At 38.8% G+C, this 18,832-nt stretch overlaps 1 protein-coding gene across 8 annotated transcripts in view; it reads right to left on the reverse strand.

Moving 5' to 3' along the window:
- Positions 1–18,832, reverse strand: part of dpp6b (dipeptidyl-peptidase 6b) — a 122,807-nt gene that overhangs the window by 25,465 nt on the left and 78,510 nt on the right. For 7 of the 8 annotated variants that reach the window (XM_086080085.1, XM_086080104.1, XM_086080076.1 and 4 more), the window contains 2 exons: positions 3,009–3,123; positions 1,401–1,499 (listed from right to left, as the gene is read on the reverse strand). In XM_086080085.1, coding sequence (XP_085936211.1) covers positions 1,401–1,499; positions 3,009–3,123 — 214 coding nt within the window. Of the gene's footprint in view, positions 1–1,400; positions 1,500–3,008; positions 3,124–8,292; positions 8,335–18,832 lie in introns of those variants that run through there. The other variant, XM_086080121.1, reaches the window with a different exon arrangement.

Below are 18,832 nucleotides of genomic sequence, written 5' to 3' on the forward strand. Positions count from 1 at the left end.
TATTTAACTTCACTAAAATACTGGTATTGTAAAAAAAAAAAAAATGAAACCCATTTGTTCTGAATATTTCACATGGACAGCTGGAATTGACAATTCCGAACATCCGGGTATTTCTATCTTGCCTTTGACTAGCATACAAACCAGACAGATTGTTTTTTTTGTAGTCAAACATAATTTAATCACATTTTAATATCAAGATCATCCTCTCAAATCAAATTTCAACGATTCAAAGTCCAGTGCTTTTCAATGAACAGAGAGCATCATTTCACCAAGGAAGAACGCCATTTTGACTTGTGACGTAAGCTCAGAATTGTCAGTAAGGGCCAGGACAAACTTTTAAAAATGGAGGTCTGCCTTTTGATCCCAAAAGTCTTTATTTAACCTATATTATATAATTATTTTTAGGGGTGTCAGGCGATTAAAATTTGTAATCGTAATTAATCGCATAGAAATATGGCTGCATCTTTTAGTCATTGCTACAGTAATTTCATAATAATTCATAAAATTGAGTTAACGTTAAAAACGAGTGTGATATAGATTTTTGTTGGGTAATTTTTCTGCCACTAGATGGCATAATTGCAAGACGGCGACAACTCAGCACATTTTTCTTTTCATATTAACTCATTCACTGCCATTAACGGCTATAGATGTCAAAAATTCATTTGAACTATTTCTATTAGTTTCACATTTTTTCTCTCACTTTTGTTAACAAGAGTATAAAAACCTAGAATTGTTCTTATTGTACATTTAGAACAGATATAAAATTTGTGATTAATTGTGAGTTAACTATTGGAAAAAAAGATTATTAAAAATTAGGGCTTTTTAATTGTAATTAATAGCATGACTTCAATAGTTAACTCACGATCAATCACACATTTTATATCTGTTCTAAATGTACAATAAAAAAATCGATGTTTTCATACTCTTGTTAACAACAGTGGAAAAAAAGCTAACTAATAGAAATAGTTCAAATGAATTTTTGCCGTTTATAGCCGTCAAGGGCAGTGAATGAGTAACATTTAAACAATTAAAATAATTATTGATAAAATAAAGAATAAAATGTTACTTTTTTTCCACTGGACATTTACTTGAAATAGTTTTAATGTCAGTTCAATTGAATGACTGGCTTGTGTTTTATAAAGACAACAGTTAAATTCCTGATTCATGTCAAGTAATTTGTTGGGAAAACACATTTAATGGACCTTAAAGATATTATTTGGCATACTTCTAACTCATTTGGAAAATTTCCAGGACATAATATTTGTAATTAGATGTGCAATTATCCGCATGATGAAACATCCCATCCAGTCCAAGAAACAACTTCAACCTTTTAGAACAATAAAAGCAGACTTGGTCATCATCAGAATATGTTCAAATATCTTTGCTCTCTTCCAACTCACCGCTGAGCCACACGGCATCCGGGTCGTGGATGCGCAGATCCGGACCAAACACGTCATCCAGGGTGACCTTCTTCTTGAGGGCCAGACTCTCATCTTCACCTGTCAAGCGCGTGCCAAAGAGCAAAGGCGAAATCAAAAGTGGCCCACGAGCGACAGCGACTGTAAAGTGCAGATAGTGTCGGCGTGCGTCTGGGGAAGAGCTTCACGTCGCTCCTGTGAAATTGGATTAACATTTCAAAACACTTTTACAAGTTGGAAAGAGGAAAAAAAGTGAGAACTTTTTTGATGCAGATTTTTAACAATTTTTTTTACCCGAGTGTCATTTGGCGGGCAGGGTACGGAGGACCAAAACTGCCCAAATTATAAATAAATAAATAAATGTGAAAAAATTGATATAAAAGTATAATTAAAAAATTAAATACAAAAAATTAATATATTTGGATAACATTTCGTGACGGATTTCATGCTGACAACATCTGCAGCATTAAATAAATAAATGAGAGCAGAGCGTTATTTATTGATTGACATTTAATTATATTTAGATATTTATTTTTGTATTTATTTCCACATTTATTTTTATATTTAGATTTTTTTATATCATTTTTTTATTATTATTTTTATTTTTATTATTTTTTGTATTTACATTTTGAATTATTCTTTTTTTATATCAGTTATATCAGTATTTTTTTTATTTTGGCATTTTTGGTCCTCCATAGCAGGGGGCTCTCCATCCCATCTCACTCTTCTTCTTCTACTTTGCAGATTACATCCCCAATACTGTGAATTTCCTCGATCTTTTCATGGGCATCTTACAATTGGCGTTTGTAGCCTTTATCGACATCTTATGCTTGAGCTTCAGCTTTACTTTCACTGCGAGGTAAACTGACGGTGGATGTTGTCAAGTTCGCTGTTGCCATCTTGTGACATCAAAGCAAAATGTGTGCTCACAAAACAAAGCCCCAAAAAAATAAACCAAAGGGCGATTCAACTTTAAAAAAGTCGTTGAGTTACTCACTGTATCCTTGTTCAACTATCTATGCTAGCCACTTGTGCTATTGGACAACGATTTGGAACAAGGGCAATAAAAGGGAGCTGCTGTCCTCTTGATGTGGTTGCATCAGCGGCGTAGTTCCCGAACCCTTCAAAGAAACAAGCGACAAGTCGAGCCGAGGATCACAAAGACAAAGCAAACCCAAAGACAAAGCTGCTGTGCGTGAATGCGTGCTAACGCAGCGGGGACGTCTTTTGCGCCGGCTTCGCTGAAGAAGATAAGCTCTTTGTCAGGTTTCACACGTAAACGTGTGCCAGTGTGTCATCAGCCGCTGGCAGGAGACGAACGAGCGAGCAGGGCGAGATCTCCACAAAAGTCTTCTTCTTTTTTTTTTTTAAGATAAAAGCTAGCTTGACAAAAGGACGTCATCTCCATTAAACATTAGCTTCTTTTTGAGGAGAATCAGCTCATAATGTGAAACCTTGCCAGCCTTGACACCAAAGCAGTCACATTGAAAAAGTTTGAAGAATAAGAACGTGCAAGTGAAACTAGTACAAATTTCACAGGTTCCACACCTATTATTAATATGTATTAAAATTATTGTATTTGGTACATACGAGGGGTCAGCAGGATGACGGAGGTGACAATCAGGGAGCAGATGATGAGGATGACCAGCAGGGCGATGGCGATTCCTTTCCAGTTCCTCTGTGGCGGTGCACTGCCCACCAGGTCCTGGTGAAAGATATCACATGTTACATAACACACACACCTGCACACTCTCTGGTTTCAGGTCTCTCGACGAGTATACAGTAGATATACGGTAGATACAGCTAAAAAATAACAGTGCAACTGCTACAAAAGAGGATTAGGGCTAGTGAAGAGAGAAAAACAAATACGTTTGGCAGGATTCTCACTTTATTCTCAGAATTCTGACTTTATTCTCAGAATTCTCACTTTAAAGTCAGAATTCTGAGAGAAAAAAGTCTGAATTGTCACAATTGTCACTTTAAAGTCAGAATTCTGACTAGGCTAGGCTTTTAGCTACAGCAGTTCAAAACGTACTTGCAAATACATTTAAATGTATTTTCAAATGTGTTTAAGTGTATGCACCAGTCAAAAATGCTTACTCCACATTGGCAGTTCCACACTTCCATACACTCTTAAAACATCCATCCATCCATCGGGTCAAAAATTGGGTCAAAAAGTGACCGACCCAATGCTTTGGTTTATTTATTTAAACCAAAAATTAAATGAATAACCCACCAAACAACCTTTTTTTTTATTTTTTATAACAAAATAACATTTCTCGCCCAAACAAGCGCATTGTGTTATTTTTGAACTCACAAACTCACAAATTAACTTCCGTCTTTGTAACGAATGGGGAAAGGGGGAAGTGACGTATGCCATAAAGCAGTCAGCACATTTGTAGTTTTTTTGTGTGGCAGTGTTCCTACCATCCTCCTCGAAGTTGCTGAGTGCCAGTAAAAATGATACAGACCCCCATTTAGGCCATGGCAAAGGTACCATTCAACTAGTTTTAAATCGATGTTTCATCAAAAGAGTTATGAAAATATTTTATTAAGGTTGAAAAGTTCCTTAGTGCTACTTTATTTCAACCAAAATGTTGGTTCAAATGAATAACCCACCCACCAAACAACCTTTTTTTTCTTATTAATCATTTTATGTTTTATTTTTATCAACAAAAACTAAATGTTTGAGGGACTGACCCCACTTTTTGGGTTGTGCATGAAAAACTAAAATCTGGGTAAAAAATAACCCAAATTGAGTAAAAAAAAAAAAAGGGACCGATCCAACGTTTTAGTTTTTTTGTTTTTTTACTTAAAAAGTTAGGTCAAATGAATAACTCACAAAACAGCACATTTGGGGGGTGATCGACGCTATGTTTTGGGTTATTTCTTTACTTTGTAAACGAAAAACTTGATCGAATGAATAACCCACTAAATAACGGCGTTTTTTAAAAAAAAAATTTAGACCAGCTTTTTGGGTTATGCATGCAAACCAAAAAGTTGGGTCAAAAGAATAACCCCAAACCCAATTTTTGGGGTTGTTTTGTGTGTTATTCATTTGACCCAACTTTTAAACAGCCTCTCCTGGGCTGGGTGTTCCATTTCTCCAAAACAAAAAGTTCCAAGCTGTTGATCTTTAATTTGAAAAGTCATTGAAAATATTCCTTGTACCAAAAGTGATCTGAACTGAAAAGTATTAGAACTATTTGCAGGCCTGGCGATGAGGGCACGCAAGTCTGACACCCTCTGTCCCAGAAAATGAGCACCGTCATGTTTGTAAAGGTAAGGTATTGGCTTTGTGTTGTCCCAGTTGGCTGACGAAAGTCCGAATGTTGATCCCTGCGAGTGTGTACATAAGAGGAGGGGCTGCAGCGGCAGACAGGTCGGAAGGTCTTTGCTCTCCTGACACATGCCAGCAGACGCCGATTGGCTGATCGGCCTTCCGATGCGCTCAGCAGGACACGCGGCACTGTACACACATTTCAAAACCATTGCATCGACTCCGATTAAGCCATCAAGTGTGATTTAATGGCACTTCAAACGCACACAATACACACGCATAAATACACACAGGCTGTTACGAGCTTATCTGCAATCACTTCAGACGCGGGTTAACTTTGTCAAATCTGAATTGTCCTTTCTTGTCCTTGTGGTCCTCATCCACACGTGATTATGATCCTGGGGGGAAGGGGGCGTTCACTCGATCCACATTTCAAGATGATTTTTAATTTTAATACAAAGCAGTGGAAAATGTGTATGAATATAGATAATAAATTATTCATCTTCATCCCTTATAATGGGGTAGATGCCACGGACTTCCGACTTCCGGGTTTCACACATCAGCGTCGTTTCCGGCCACTGATGGTGGCGTTCTAACACTCGCACCCCGACCCCTGCGCCCCACAACCGCGCGCTCCCGCCCATCGTCTCAACGCTCTGAAACGCTTCGGACAACTGAGACAGACACACTACACACTCGCACCCGTCGACGGGAACGCGCAACCGAGGGGCGCAAAGGCGGAAGCGCAAGAACTGGGATGCGGCCCACACGTCGCAAACAGGAAACGGAAACAAAAGCTGATGTGTGAAAAGCGGGAAGTTGGAAGTCCCGCCTCCGTGGCATATACCCCATAGTGCTGTTCTTGGAATACACTGAAAAAAAGTCCTTTGAGTTTATTGAATTTGCATATGTACATGATTAAAAATATGTTCAACTAACATATTCTACTGGTTTATTATTGTTATTATATTATTAGTAGTAGTAGTAGTAGTATTTTAGGAAAATTATGCCACATTTTACTCATGTGCAACAGATGTACATGATCAAATTAAGTTTTTTTTTTTTTAAAGATTTAAATTAAGATTTTTGTTTCTTTCATTAGACTGACACTTAATAGAATTCTGTCTAGCAACAAGCAGCTAGGCAGACGTGACAAATCCAATTCTGCGGCGACACACCAACTAGATAATTAAAATCTGATTTGAATAGTGAATGCTGAACATAAAAATAATAAATGAGAGAGTAGTCTTTTTCACACTGCACTTAGCAATGCACAGCTCATCTGTCAATGGACCAATTCATTGGACAAAAGGTGAACCCTGTGTACGGCTCATGAGCGTTTGCTGCAACATAACATGACGCACCCTTGAATAGGAAAATGTTCAATTCAACAAAGGTGTTATCAAGTGCGAAAACCAAGAAAAATAAGTGCAGTGTGAAAAGGCATTGAGAGAGATGCCTGCTTTTCTGGATTGTACTGTGCATTATTTTCATATTTAAAAAAATCAATTCTTGGCTGTCCTTCCTACTTGTCATGGTCACGATGTGTCTTCACTCACTCACTCTTGGTTATTTTGAGTTTTAAACATCATGTAAGTGGCAGTGAGGGCATTAATGTTGAAGCTAACTCAAAGGAATGCTAAGAAAAAATACACGTAGTCATGGATCCTGTCAGATGTCATTCCGGTTGCACTAATAGTCACCATCCAGATGTCAGCTCACACATCTGGCCTGACTTCCAGGCCGACCCCATTTGTAGGGTTATTGTAGTTGTCTATTGTTAACATCCTGCCAGTAAATAGAACTTATACTACAATTAGCATAATGCTGCATTGCAGCTCAACAGGATGTTATTTGCAGCTGCGTTTCCATGACAGTTTTTCGCCAAAATAAAAGTAATATTGTACTATTTCGATAAAGTCCAATTTCGACTTGTCGGTGTTTCCATTGAAGAGCGCTTCGCTTCTGAGGCGCAATTACTCGTAATGTCCCGTCTTGCGAGATCTCACAGTTCCGTAGGAGGTGCTTATGATGTTTACAGAAGAAGGACGCCCAGAGTTGTTGTTGTCTTCGTCGGGCGGGTTCGGCATTTGGTGTTGATGTTGGTGTGTGTGTGTGTGTGTGTGTGTGTATAACTTGTGTTATGGTGCGGACGGATACATTTCAACGAGGACGTGCGCCGTATGTCGCTCGAGCGCTCCTTGCCCGGGGTAACGGCCATTTTTCTTTTAACGATATGGAACGTGCATTGAACGGAGGCCTTATTGGATCTATAGCTAAATCGCTTTGTCCTTAAAAAGACTTGCTAACCCCTCAGGAGGCAGCGGGCGGGGGTCACATGACTATAGGGACTATAGGATAAAAAAAAGTGTTTCCCTTACACTCCTGCGAAATATTTCTATATTGACACGTCTCAAAAACCATCTCACGAGAGCGTAAAAAACGAAAGAGAGTAACCCCCCCACCCCCCAAAATCATGTGTTTTCATTACCAGCTTGCTTTTGCGCAAAACCGGGGGTAATGGAAACGCACCTAATGTGTCACATACACACAGCAAAGTGTATCAACTGCTGTAACATTTAACTTATAGAAGTAGCAATTCAAGACCACACTGAGTGGATGTGGCACACATGACCAAAAACAACCTCGCATAAAAGGTCTATGATTGCCTATAAATGCCACAAGACGGTGGCCAGGCACTCCTGTTCCGTTAGACAAGGCTACGGCTTGTATAAATGAAGCTCCTCTACTCAATTCAACATGGTCCTTGACACTAAGATGGCACCACATTATTACTATTACGATAAGAATCACACCTGTGTGAGGAAAACGGTGCTCATTTACGTTGAGCGCACTGTTGTTATTTATACATTTTCACTTGTGATCAGCCACCTGATGGCCCCTCCCGATTCCAACGAGGCTCACCATTAGTTTGATATGTGATCTAGATGTATAACACATACTCACTCACCCCCCCCCCCCCCCACACACACACTTGCATACATTGCTTCAAATGGTCACGGTGAAAGAGGAGCCAACCACCACCCACATCAGTCCAGCTGTTGATATCCTTGTAGCTAATTAAACCTTCTCTCTGTGTCTGAAGCAGATGAGCAGCCTACTGAACCGTTTACGAGTTAATGACGTGTGTGTGCGTGCGTACATGAAGGATTAGTACAAATATCCAAACTGGTTGCACACATACTGTACCAATTTTTAACTTCTTACCTCCTTTTTAAAACGTGAGAGACCCCACAAATACTTAGGGGAAAAAACCCCACACACATACCAGACCACCAGACCCGTTAGCAACATTTATATCGACGATTGTCTCTTTCCAAAAAACAGATGCCTGTCCGATTACCAATACGGACCTGTGTGAGGCGGTATGAGCATCAAAATAAGGACGAAATCAGTAGAAGTAGAAGAAGCTAGGCTAACTGTTAGCTTACTTGCGGTACGGGCATCAAAATAAGGACGAAATCAGTAGAAGTAGAAGAAGCTAGGCTAACTGTTAGCTTACTTGCGGTACGGGCATCAAAATAAGGACGAAATCAGTAGAAGTAGAAGAAGCCAGGCTAACTGTTAGCTTACTTGGAAACTATATTGCAGTCTTCTCATCTTCTCTGGTCATTTTAGTAAATGTTGTAAATGACTTGTGAGATGCGCTACATAAACACTTAACACAACCAGTAGCGCGTGACGCGTGTATGTGTTAGGATTAAAGGTAGAGTTTGCAGTCTTGAAGCTGCTAGCAAGACTTAAAGGTAGCCTCATTTCACTCCTCCATCGCAGATGTTAAGTTATTAACATTGTTTTTCAGTTTTAAATTATATTTTAGCCGTTTATAATTATGTTAACTCAGTATGGCTGTATGAATAGACCTATATTCTTATCCGTGTTACTTTCATGAGAAAGAGCAACGGGTCTGTCTATTCATTCGTAATCTAAAGGGAGGTTCCGGGGATTCTGCTGTGTCGGAAGGGAGTCAGGCTTATTATTATTGTATTTTTTCTAATCTGATTTATAGCTATGGGAACTTGCTGAACTTGCAGAAGGGAGGAGAGAGGGATTCTCTTGTATTCAGTTGTAACCAGGTGTGTTGTGGGCTGACCTTTTTCTGAACCCTTTTTGTGAATAAATAACGATGTGAGCTGGAGAGAGAAATCACATTTGAACAGAGACATCGCTTGGATGGTTTGTCTTATGTGGACCAGAAGCTTCTGGTAATTAAAACCTTTGCAAAGGAACTTCTTCAACAGAATCTCACCATTCAGTTAATTGAACACGCAAAGAGTACAATACTTAATATTGTCTACTCTAACAAATGGTGACCGCCGACGCTGAATTATAACGAATGGTCTCCTCCGTTGAACCAAACGGATGGTGTTGTTGACGTTGAGCAGGCTGCGGCGTTCCCTGACGGGCGGAATTTCTGGCGCCATATTAATTCCGGTAAGTGGAGATCTTTATCCACGTAGAAGAAATTTTGTCTGTCTGGTCCGCTGCAGCTGTTTTTTTCGTCTTCCAAAATTGTCTAAATTTTAAAAGAGATCTGTGTGAACGAGTGTAGTTTGATGTCGTTCTATTGTGAGTTGTGATAATTCCGACGATATTGAACTAAACACGTCGTGGAGTGGTGCATTTTAGAAGTGACGTAATGCAGACTCAAATAGGTGAAGCTTTTTTGTACAGGAAGAAATAGCGGTTAATTTTTTGATTTGTTTTGTTTTTCGTCAACGCTATGAAGAATCCTTAGACCATAATATATATTGAATAGGGTTTGCCGGATGACGTAACAAGTCTTTCTTGTTTACTAAGGATCGCGAAGATTATGGTACGCGCTTCTGTTTTTTAAGCAGTTTTGACCGGATTGGGGACGAGTATCATATTTGTTCATGGCTCTTATTGAAAAAGTCCTATTTACACGTAATATGTTTTTTGAAAAAGCGCCTGTTTGAAATTGAACAGAAAGGGGTCCAGGTTGATTACAGCGATGATTGGATTTTTGTATCACTGTATTTGCAATCGAGAGATTACGTGAAAGATTTTATTTGGAGTTATGGCGCTCCTACTTTTGTAGTTTTGGGGTCAGGATTACCGTATGAATATCTTTTGTTCTACGGTGGAATTCGATGGTACGTGACATTTTATTTTGAAAATGAGCGCCTTGCAGAAATTTTGCAATGTATGGAGAACAGTTTAGCTCAGCGGGATTGGGTAACCGCTGTGTATAGACGAGAGGTCACGTAATTCTTATGTCTGTCTGTGTGTGGCCATATGTGTTAACATATTGAACTATTAATACTAAAAGTGAGACGTCACTGTATTAAAACCGAATGTATACATCAAAAACTACAAACAAAAATGGAGGCGATTTCGACCCGGATACAGAATGGTTTGTCCTGAATGCGCTTCCGGTTCAGGGAAAAATAAAAGCGTCGATGAACAATGAAAAAACGAACTATGGATCGATTGTATACAAAGCTTTTGCTGGACAAAATGGTATGTCAGACTTTTGTATTTTCTTTGTTGGTAATGGAAAAAGGCTGAATTTGATGCTAAAATGACTCCAGCATTTGTGGAGCAGTTTACGGATGGGTTGTTCAAAGTTACCCGTTTACTGAAATCACCGTATAAAACTGCAGTTTAAATGCTATAAGATTTGTAGACAACGAATTGAAGGAATAACACCGTTTTTTTTTTTTTTTATAATGACTGAAGAGTGTGTGCGTATGCATTTGAGTGTGTGACCTAGCTTCTAAAAAAAAGGTGGGGGTTTGTAAGTGAGAAGTGTGCATATGGGGATTTTGTTTGTTTTTCTTTAATATTTTAACTAAGTTTGGTGTTGTTTTGTGTGAGATGATACTGTTGTGATAGTGGCGTTTGTTTTATTAATGGGAATATGATAAAATAGGTTTTGCGATTTATAATGTTAAGATTCCTCCCCCCCCCCCTTCCCCCGTTTCTAGGTTAGAAAAAAGGTGGGGGCTGGGCTGTGCGCTGTGAGCATAATGTGTCCTCGTAATGGGACTCTTTTTTTGTCAAAATGGTAAGAGAGGAATGATAAACAATATAAAATAAGTAATAGTATTTGACTGAGCTAATAAATCTTTACACTTTAATGATTGATGACGATGGTTAATTTGTTAACTTTCCCTTTTCGGGACAAATGAATAAAGAGTAATGATAAAATAATGGCATTTTGTTTGAGAGTTGATATAATTATGCCTACATCTTTATAGCTGTGGCTGGAAGTAAGATAGTTGAATAAGGAGTTATGAATGTTTTTGAAATTGACATGTTGATAATGATTTTTAATATTTGTTTTTTCTCTGAGTGTGTCATTTCAGAAACTGATGTTTGAGTTCCAAGGCAGATGAGGGTTTGATGGCCTTCACTGATTACAAACTGCGAACGGGATGCGCCCCAGCTGCTGATACGTTGTATGGCTAGTAGCTATTTGAAGGGGTATTGAAAAAAAAAGAGAAATGAATAAAGAGGCTGTGTTTTTTACGAAACAATTTTGAGAAAGCAGGGAGTGAACTGTCTTGCTATGATCCCATATCCTCAGTCTGGCATTTTTAAAGCATTGTATCAACGAATGTGCATTTTTTGATCAGGTGAGCTCTCAGAAAGACTGTGTGTCATCGGATCCACATTGCAGACAGCGTCTGAATGGATGTGGCAGAGATCAAAGGTCTAAAGCCGCAGAGCAACAGTCTTCTCGTCCTGTGCCTAAGAAAAACATGATGTTCAAATTCCTCAATGCCCAGTGACTGTGTATACGCCTCATTCTAGTGACTTCTCCCCTATGGCTGTTTTGCATCCAGAGGAAATCTAAATGCCTGCTCTGAACATTGCTGCCACAGCAGCCGCCATGCTGGCCAGGACTGAACATTGACAACAGCTGCCGTCCTGCCTTTTGCTGGGGGTCTGGACAAAGAAAGTTGGTGGTCGGAATGAGATGTGATCCATTCAGTAAAGTGCTACATAGTGATATGCAAGGCATTTTTAATGTGTTGAGTGGGGAACTGTGATCTATGGCAAGATATTTCAGGAAATTGAAAACGACATATGTAAATTTGAAATGAGGGATTGAGAAAATTTATTTCAATCTATAGCCTACTAAATTTTTGCCTATATTTTTGGGAGAATCAGTTTCTGAATTGGTACAATGGGAATTTTATTAATATGTTATGATATGATATATTTTTATTTTCCCCGTGAGGAACTTTTTTGGACTTCGTCCAGCTGCAGCTATGGTATAAAATAAATAACAGAATAGAATGAGTAGTAACGAGTAAAAGACTAACTAAGAGTTTGATGGCTAAATTAGATTTTTTTTTTTTTTTTTTTTTTATAGCACTGTGATTTATAAATCCCAGAAATATTTTGTGTGAATTAGAGTAATATGGTTATCTCTATTTTTATGACCCCAAAGTCATCATATATTAGTGTCTTAAGTTGTATCTGTTTATGCTCAGTTTTATAGTGTTTTGTAGCTCTTTTGTTTATCTCATAGCCTGATTTAGAGGGTTGAGTTATTTATGACGTTTTTTGAGTCATGAGGTCTCTATTTTGTCCTCCCTTTATCTTGACATGTTTGAAAAAATCAGTGGATCTTTGTCAAATGAGGGAGTTTATGTTTAAGAATTTAACCAATGTAGACGAGTTAGAAAATTAAAATCAAACTTAAAAACGAAATTAAAAAGGTTGTGGGGTATCGGCCTACACTCCAATTGACAGGATGAGTTTGAAAATGATAATCCACAGTTTGAATATGAAGAAATCTATCAGAGGAAATCGATCGCAAAGTAAGTGTGAAGCAAGCAAGGACAATAATGCATATTCGCCGAATGAAGGTAATTATATTATATTATATCTTTTATCTCAGAATCATATTTGAAAAATGTAATGTTTGGAGCCCAGTGTTTGCAAAAGAGTATAGATAATATGAATATATGTGAGTTTTTCCCAGCATGCCAGGATTCGGCCGGTCATGGGATTCTGGGAAGAGAATAAGATATGAAAGGCACAGTTATGAAAATTTAGAACAAATTTAGTCATGGTAAAAAAAATTACCTATTATTGAACAAAACCTATTTGAAAAATAAATATTTATAAGCTCTGTCTTATATTAATGAATGAGCGAATGTCATTCAACTCAATCAAGGGCTGGGCTCTATTTTAATGTCACAAAAATAGATATTTTCCTGTTCCAACAGCACAGGACCTATGGATCTTAATCAAATAACATTTATTAATCCCAACTAACAAAAACTATCAGGGTTTTTTCCTCCAAATAAAATTTATGTGAGTTTATGAGAAACTAAAAATGAAAAGTTTCTGCACTCAGGAGAACGGCCCCAGGGGGTTGGTGAGGAAATCTTGTGCAGTTCTCTGCACAGAGAAAATTCCACATCTGGTCTACAAGGCTTCCGGAGACGTGCCAGGCTCGGCTATCTCATCAACTGATGATCATCAATCTTATCACCTCCGACCTGGAGCCACGTCAGCTGACCCAGTGATCGTTCTGGAGCGGCCGTTTCGACATCATTCGACACCTTTGAGGACATCAGTCAACGGATCAAGAGCAAGTGCCTTTTTTTGGGCAATCATTCCTTTGATCAGTCACATTTTGGGCAGAATAATCCCAGGTGACAAATCGAAGAATTTGGGTAGTCTACCCCAAATTCTTAAAGAAGAGACAAACTATTGCGACACTCTTTTCATTAAAAAAAAAAAAGACCTTCAAAGAACTTCATCACAAGATGGCTTCAAAGAACACATATTCGTCTGCCGATACATTGCGACACTTTTTAATGAACAACATTTTATGTTAAGCCTCACATATGCTATGCTTATTTCACTAAAAATCTTTTAAATGTATCAAATTGTTTTTTAATGTCAAATGATTGCTAAACTACCTCCTCTTCTGCTAAAGGGATGTTTTATTTTTACCACACAACCATTGAAAAAAAATGTTTTAATGTGTTGAGCTCTTATGAGCTCAAATGAGGGATTGTTAAGTTATTAACATTGTTTTTCAGTTTTAAATTATATTTTAGCCGTTTATAATTATGTTAACTCAGTATGGCTGTATGAATAGACCTATATTCTTATCCGTGTTACTTTCATGAGAAAGAGCAACGGGTCTGTCTATTCATTCGTAATCTAAAGGGAGGTTCCGGGGATTCTGCTGTGTCGGAAGGGAGTCAGGCTTATTATTATTGTATTTTTTCTAATCTGATTTATAGCTATGGGAACTTGCTGAACTTGCAGAAGGGAGGAGAGAGGGATTCTCTTGTATTCAGTTGTAACCAGGTGTGTTGTGGGCTGACCTTTTTCTGAACCCTTTTTGTGAATAAATAACGATGTGAGCTGGAGAGAGAAATCACATTTGAACAGAGACATCGCTTGGATGGTTTGTCTTATGTGGACCAGAAGCTTCTGGTAATTAAAACCTTTGCAAAGGAACTTCTTCAACAGAATCTCACCATTCAGTTAATTGAACACGCAAAGAGTACAATACTTAATATTGTCTACTCTAACACAGACCAGAGTGTGTTTTAGTAAATATCATAAAGATGATGAATAGGACAAATTTGCTCAAAATTTCTGTATCAACACTTTTATCCGAGGCCTAAAAAATTCCACAATCTCCACCGGCAGCAACTATTATTACACGGATCCTCTCACTGGTCTCCCCAAATATAAACTTCTCATTGTAATCATGTAAGGAGAGCCGAGCACATGACTCACTGGAGTCTTTCTACCTGCTATACCAATTAGTCACATCATAGATTTTTAAAGTGCTGCTATTAGTCTGTGTGTCACTAAATGGTCCGAGTCCACAGTACTGCGCTGATCAAGAAGTGTTAGATGTATTGAGTCAGGTTAGCTAATAGAGTCTGTACTCAACATGGTGGAGCAAGCATTTAAAAATCTACATTCACAAGCTTATGATTATATATGGTTTTATTTTTTAGTTATATCTTTGGTATAGTTCATATTCATATATATATATATATATATATTTTTTTACGATCATTTATATTTAGTCTCGGTTGGTGTGGCCTTAACTACAATGCTAACTAGAGTATATCGAGAGTTTGGACAAGATCAAGACTTTGGAGGTCAAGACAGAGACAAGACCAAGACTATATATTTAAGAGGGGGGAAAAAAACACCCAAATAGCCAGCATCTTTAAAAAAAATAATAATAATAAATAACAAAATTTGCAGAAATTTTTGTTTTTTTCAAAATAATTAAATGAAACAAATGTCAAATCTAAGCAAATTTGTTGTTTCACTTTTTTTTTAAACAAATTATCCAATCATACTTATTAAAACGTAATTGTCATGATAAGGATTTTTTTTTTTTTAAGAAAAAGTCATGAATATTGCTTCAATCAAATTAAGTGAATGATAAAATAACATGCAGCAAGTAAGAATGGCTTAGATTCCGAAACAAGACGAGATCCTTAGAAAGCGGTCTTGAGACCAAGACTGATCTCAAGAACTACAACACTTAATTTAATTTTAATTAATTTCAATTTAATTACAAATACGTGGCTTGAAAATGGCAGACCTTCGACCAGCCTAGCAGTCAAGTCGTGGCAAACAAAAATCAGTGTCGGGGCGGTAATTATGTAAATGAGCTGGATTGTAACTTCACCATTTAACCAAATCTAGAACATTATCACAACAAGGCACTGAAGGCAGGTTGATTGGTTATTTAATTTCACACTTGATGAGTTAGCCATTTGTATACAAGCCACATTCCTGTATAAAAAAGTACCACTAAGCCACAGATTTACAGTTAAGCTGTTATAATGCAAGATAGCTCTATTTGTACACCTGCATTACAGTGTGTGTGTGTGTGTGTGTGTGTGTGTGTGTGTGTGTGTGTGTGTGTGTGTGTGTGTGTGTGTGTGTGTGTGTGTGTGTGTGTGTGGCTGTCTGTGCTACAAATCAATAGCGAAAGCAGTGAGTACACACAGAAAACAGCAGGCCCGTCAATAGGATGATTTATTGCAGCGAGGGTAATGATTTTCTCACCACACATTCATACATTGCGCTCACAAGATATTCACCTGCCGCAGTTATCTGATATCTGAGAAGACCGACACTGCTGAAGATGTCATGGATATTGCTGGCTGTGCTCGAAATAGAGCAACAGAATGCAATGATGGGCGTCCACCATTAAAGGTCCTGTTCCATCACACTGAGGGCATTTTGATGCACCAGTGGAGTGCAGCAGCCTGACACACGTACAACACGCACACGCACACACACACACACACACGCACACACACACACACACACACCCACACACACACACACACACACACACACGTCCATACAGTACACGAGTGTGACAGCTGTATGTGTGCACCGTGACGGTGGTGAATTGACTCTCTGCAGTGCAGCTCTGCAGGCTTGGAGGCGTTTGAGTAAATATTTCGTTCTGGTCGCATCTCTCTCCCGCCGTGACTAATTGGCCCTGTGCGCCTGAGCACATGGAAGCTGGAAAGAGGTGGAAACGTTCGAGATGGCTATTTAAAAAAAAAAAGATTTATAACACGTCACACCGATGGTTGTGCCCAGCAGACTGAGGAACACCTAACAGATTTATGAGTTTTCATCCTTAAATAGTGCCATTCTGGCAAACTGATGTACATTGCTTTCCATCATAGGCTTAGTGGTTTTAGCATGCTAGCAAGCTATGCTAAAAAAAATAGCAAGATGAACCTGATCGCAAGATTAAAAACTGGTGTAGAATTGAGACCATTTGGAATGAACAGGATTCTCTACTTTGAAGCAGTTAGCAAGCGAAACAGGCCGCCATGATGTTGGGGATGCCAAGGGCGTCCCAACTCTCTGAAATGCTTCGGACAACTGAGGCAGACACACTACACACTCGCACCCATCGACGAGAACGCGCAACCGAGGGGCACGAAGGTGGAAGCGGAAGAAATGTGACGCGGCCCACACGTCGCAAACAGGAAACGGAAACAAAGATGATGTGTGAAAACCAGGAAGTCGGAAGTCCCGCCCCCTCCGTGGTATATACCCCATAAAATGTCAAGATTAAAGACCGTGGAGAATTGCGACCAATCGGGGTCAACTGTCGTTTTATGTTTAGTACCAATTAGCAAATTTAAGAATGCTAGCAAGCTAGGCTATATAAGCTGAAATACGTGATTCCAACGTTGAACTGCAAGCTGTAACGCTGTAACAAACATGTATAAAATACGTAGTCACAGAAAGAATCAATTGTACTGGTTATTTTGTAATTGTTAGCAATCTATAGCATGCTAAAAAGCTAAGGTAACATGATATCACAGTGAACAGGGAACCAAGTTTAATGATCAGTAGAGAAATGTAATGAAATGAAGGCTAATGAGCTAAGCATACTGTAAGCCTTCGAGATCAGAAACAGCTAGAGTCCACATTTATTACCAATTAGCAAATGTTAACATGCTAACAAGTTAAGCTAAATAGACCACCATGATGAACAGGATCTCAAGATTGTATACCAGTGTAGAATTTGAACCGTGGTAGTCCAAACAAACGCGACGAATAACGACAACCGGAATAAACAGTAGCTTATTGTATATCTAGCTTCAATCAACACATTTTAGCATGTTAGCATGTCAACTAACACGAAAGACATGATACCAACTTACAGTAAGACCTATAGTTGACTTTGTTTTCAAGAGAATTCTTTTTCCATCCATCTATCTATCTATCTATCTATCAACATGTATGTATTTATTTAAATTTCTCATAAGACTGCTCCTCCATACAATTTGTTATTATTATGATTGTGGATGATTTTCATCCTCCTACTCAACAAAGAGGGCTGTTTAAAAAATGTTTGAGTATCATTGAAAAGATATAAAAAACACGAAAGAGACACGTGGAGTTTTATATCTAGTGGAGTTTAGTTTATTAAAAGGACAGTGTGCAGTAACATTAAGAAGATGGCTGCACCAGATTTAGCACAATACTAGTTTCCATCTGTAGTCCCTATAAAATATTAATGAGCAAGTTAAAATACAACATACAAAGTGCCAAATACATAGCGTTGTATCATCAAATTACAAGTCTTAAAAAGTGCGGAGTTATAAAATACAACAATTTAAAAAATGGACCCAAGTACTAGTAATGTGAACAGGACTGGCGTTCGGGAAGCCAGCCTTTGACTGCCCGTGAAAGTTTGTGTTGTTTTTTAAATAACCAGGAAGCCCTTGATGTTCTCTCAGCGCGATGACCTCCCAGCAGAGGGGTGAGCTCAAATATATGTTAAAACGTTAGCTTGGATTTTCATAGGTATAGATCAGCTAAACGGGGTCCATACATATTGATAGTATCAAAATAAGATTATGCTTTGGTGTTGGGTGTTTAACTCAGGATAGTCTTCCAGAAACATCTGAGGTTCTGTCCTTTGCTGACTCTGGTCATAACGGAGGGAAAATGCATTTCCGCACGATTGTCAACATGAGCGTACCTCACTTAAGAGCGGACATATTTGACAAGCTCACCTCAAACCCCCCACGTCGTCTCACTGTTCTCCATGGAGGTTAACCTTATCTCCGAATCCATTTGCTACAATTTTCCCGTCACTTGGAAATGTGCACTTTAAGAGTGAAGGCTCTTTTTCCGGTCAAGCTTCCTTCCACTCTCCCTAATCCGCTCTGCCTCCCACTTTCCCTTTGTCTCAGCATCTCTTTGTCTCTGCTCGCTGCTCAAGTGTGAAATGGATCTTTCCTGATCTCAGAACCTGGTTGCCAAGGGAACCCGAGGATCCACTGGAGTCCAGTACAGTACACGGTTGAATTAAAGGAATAATAACCACCGGGGGCAATTATTGCACGTTAACCAAACCGTGTGACACGTGCGATAGCCCGCTGGCTTAAACTTGAATCCGGGACAGACACTGGACACTGGAAACAGGATCTGTGACTCTGAGCAAAACACGAGTTGAAGCGGCGGCCTTCGGACACGAGGGTAAACTTTTCCTCTGGCGTGGCATCAATAAATCATGGCCGCTCATGAGAGGGGATTAAGAATTTATGCCGGTTGGCTTCCTCAGCTCTCATCTATCCAGCTGGTCCACCTCGGC

Source organism: Leptonotus elevatus, chromosome 1 (assembly GCF_054856555.1).
Source record: "Leptonotus elevatus isolate MCC_2025b chromosome 1, RoL_Lele_1.0, whole genome shotgun sequence".
NCBI lineage: Eukaryota > Metazoa > Chordata > Actinopteri > Syngnathiformes > Syngnathidae > Leptonotus > Leptonotus elevatus.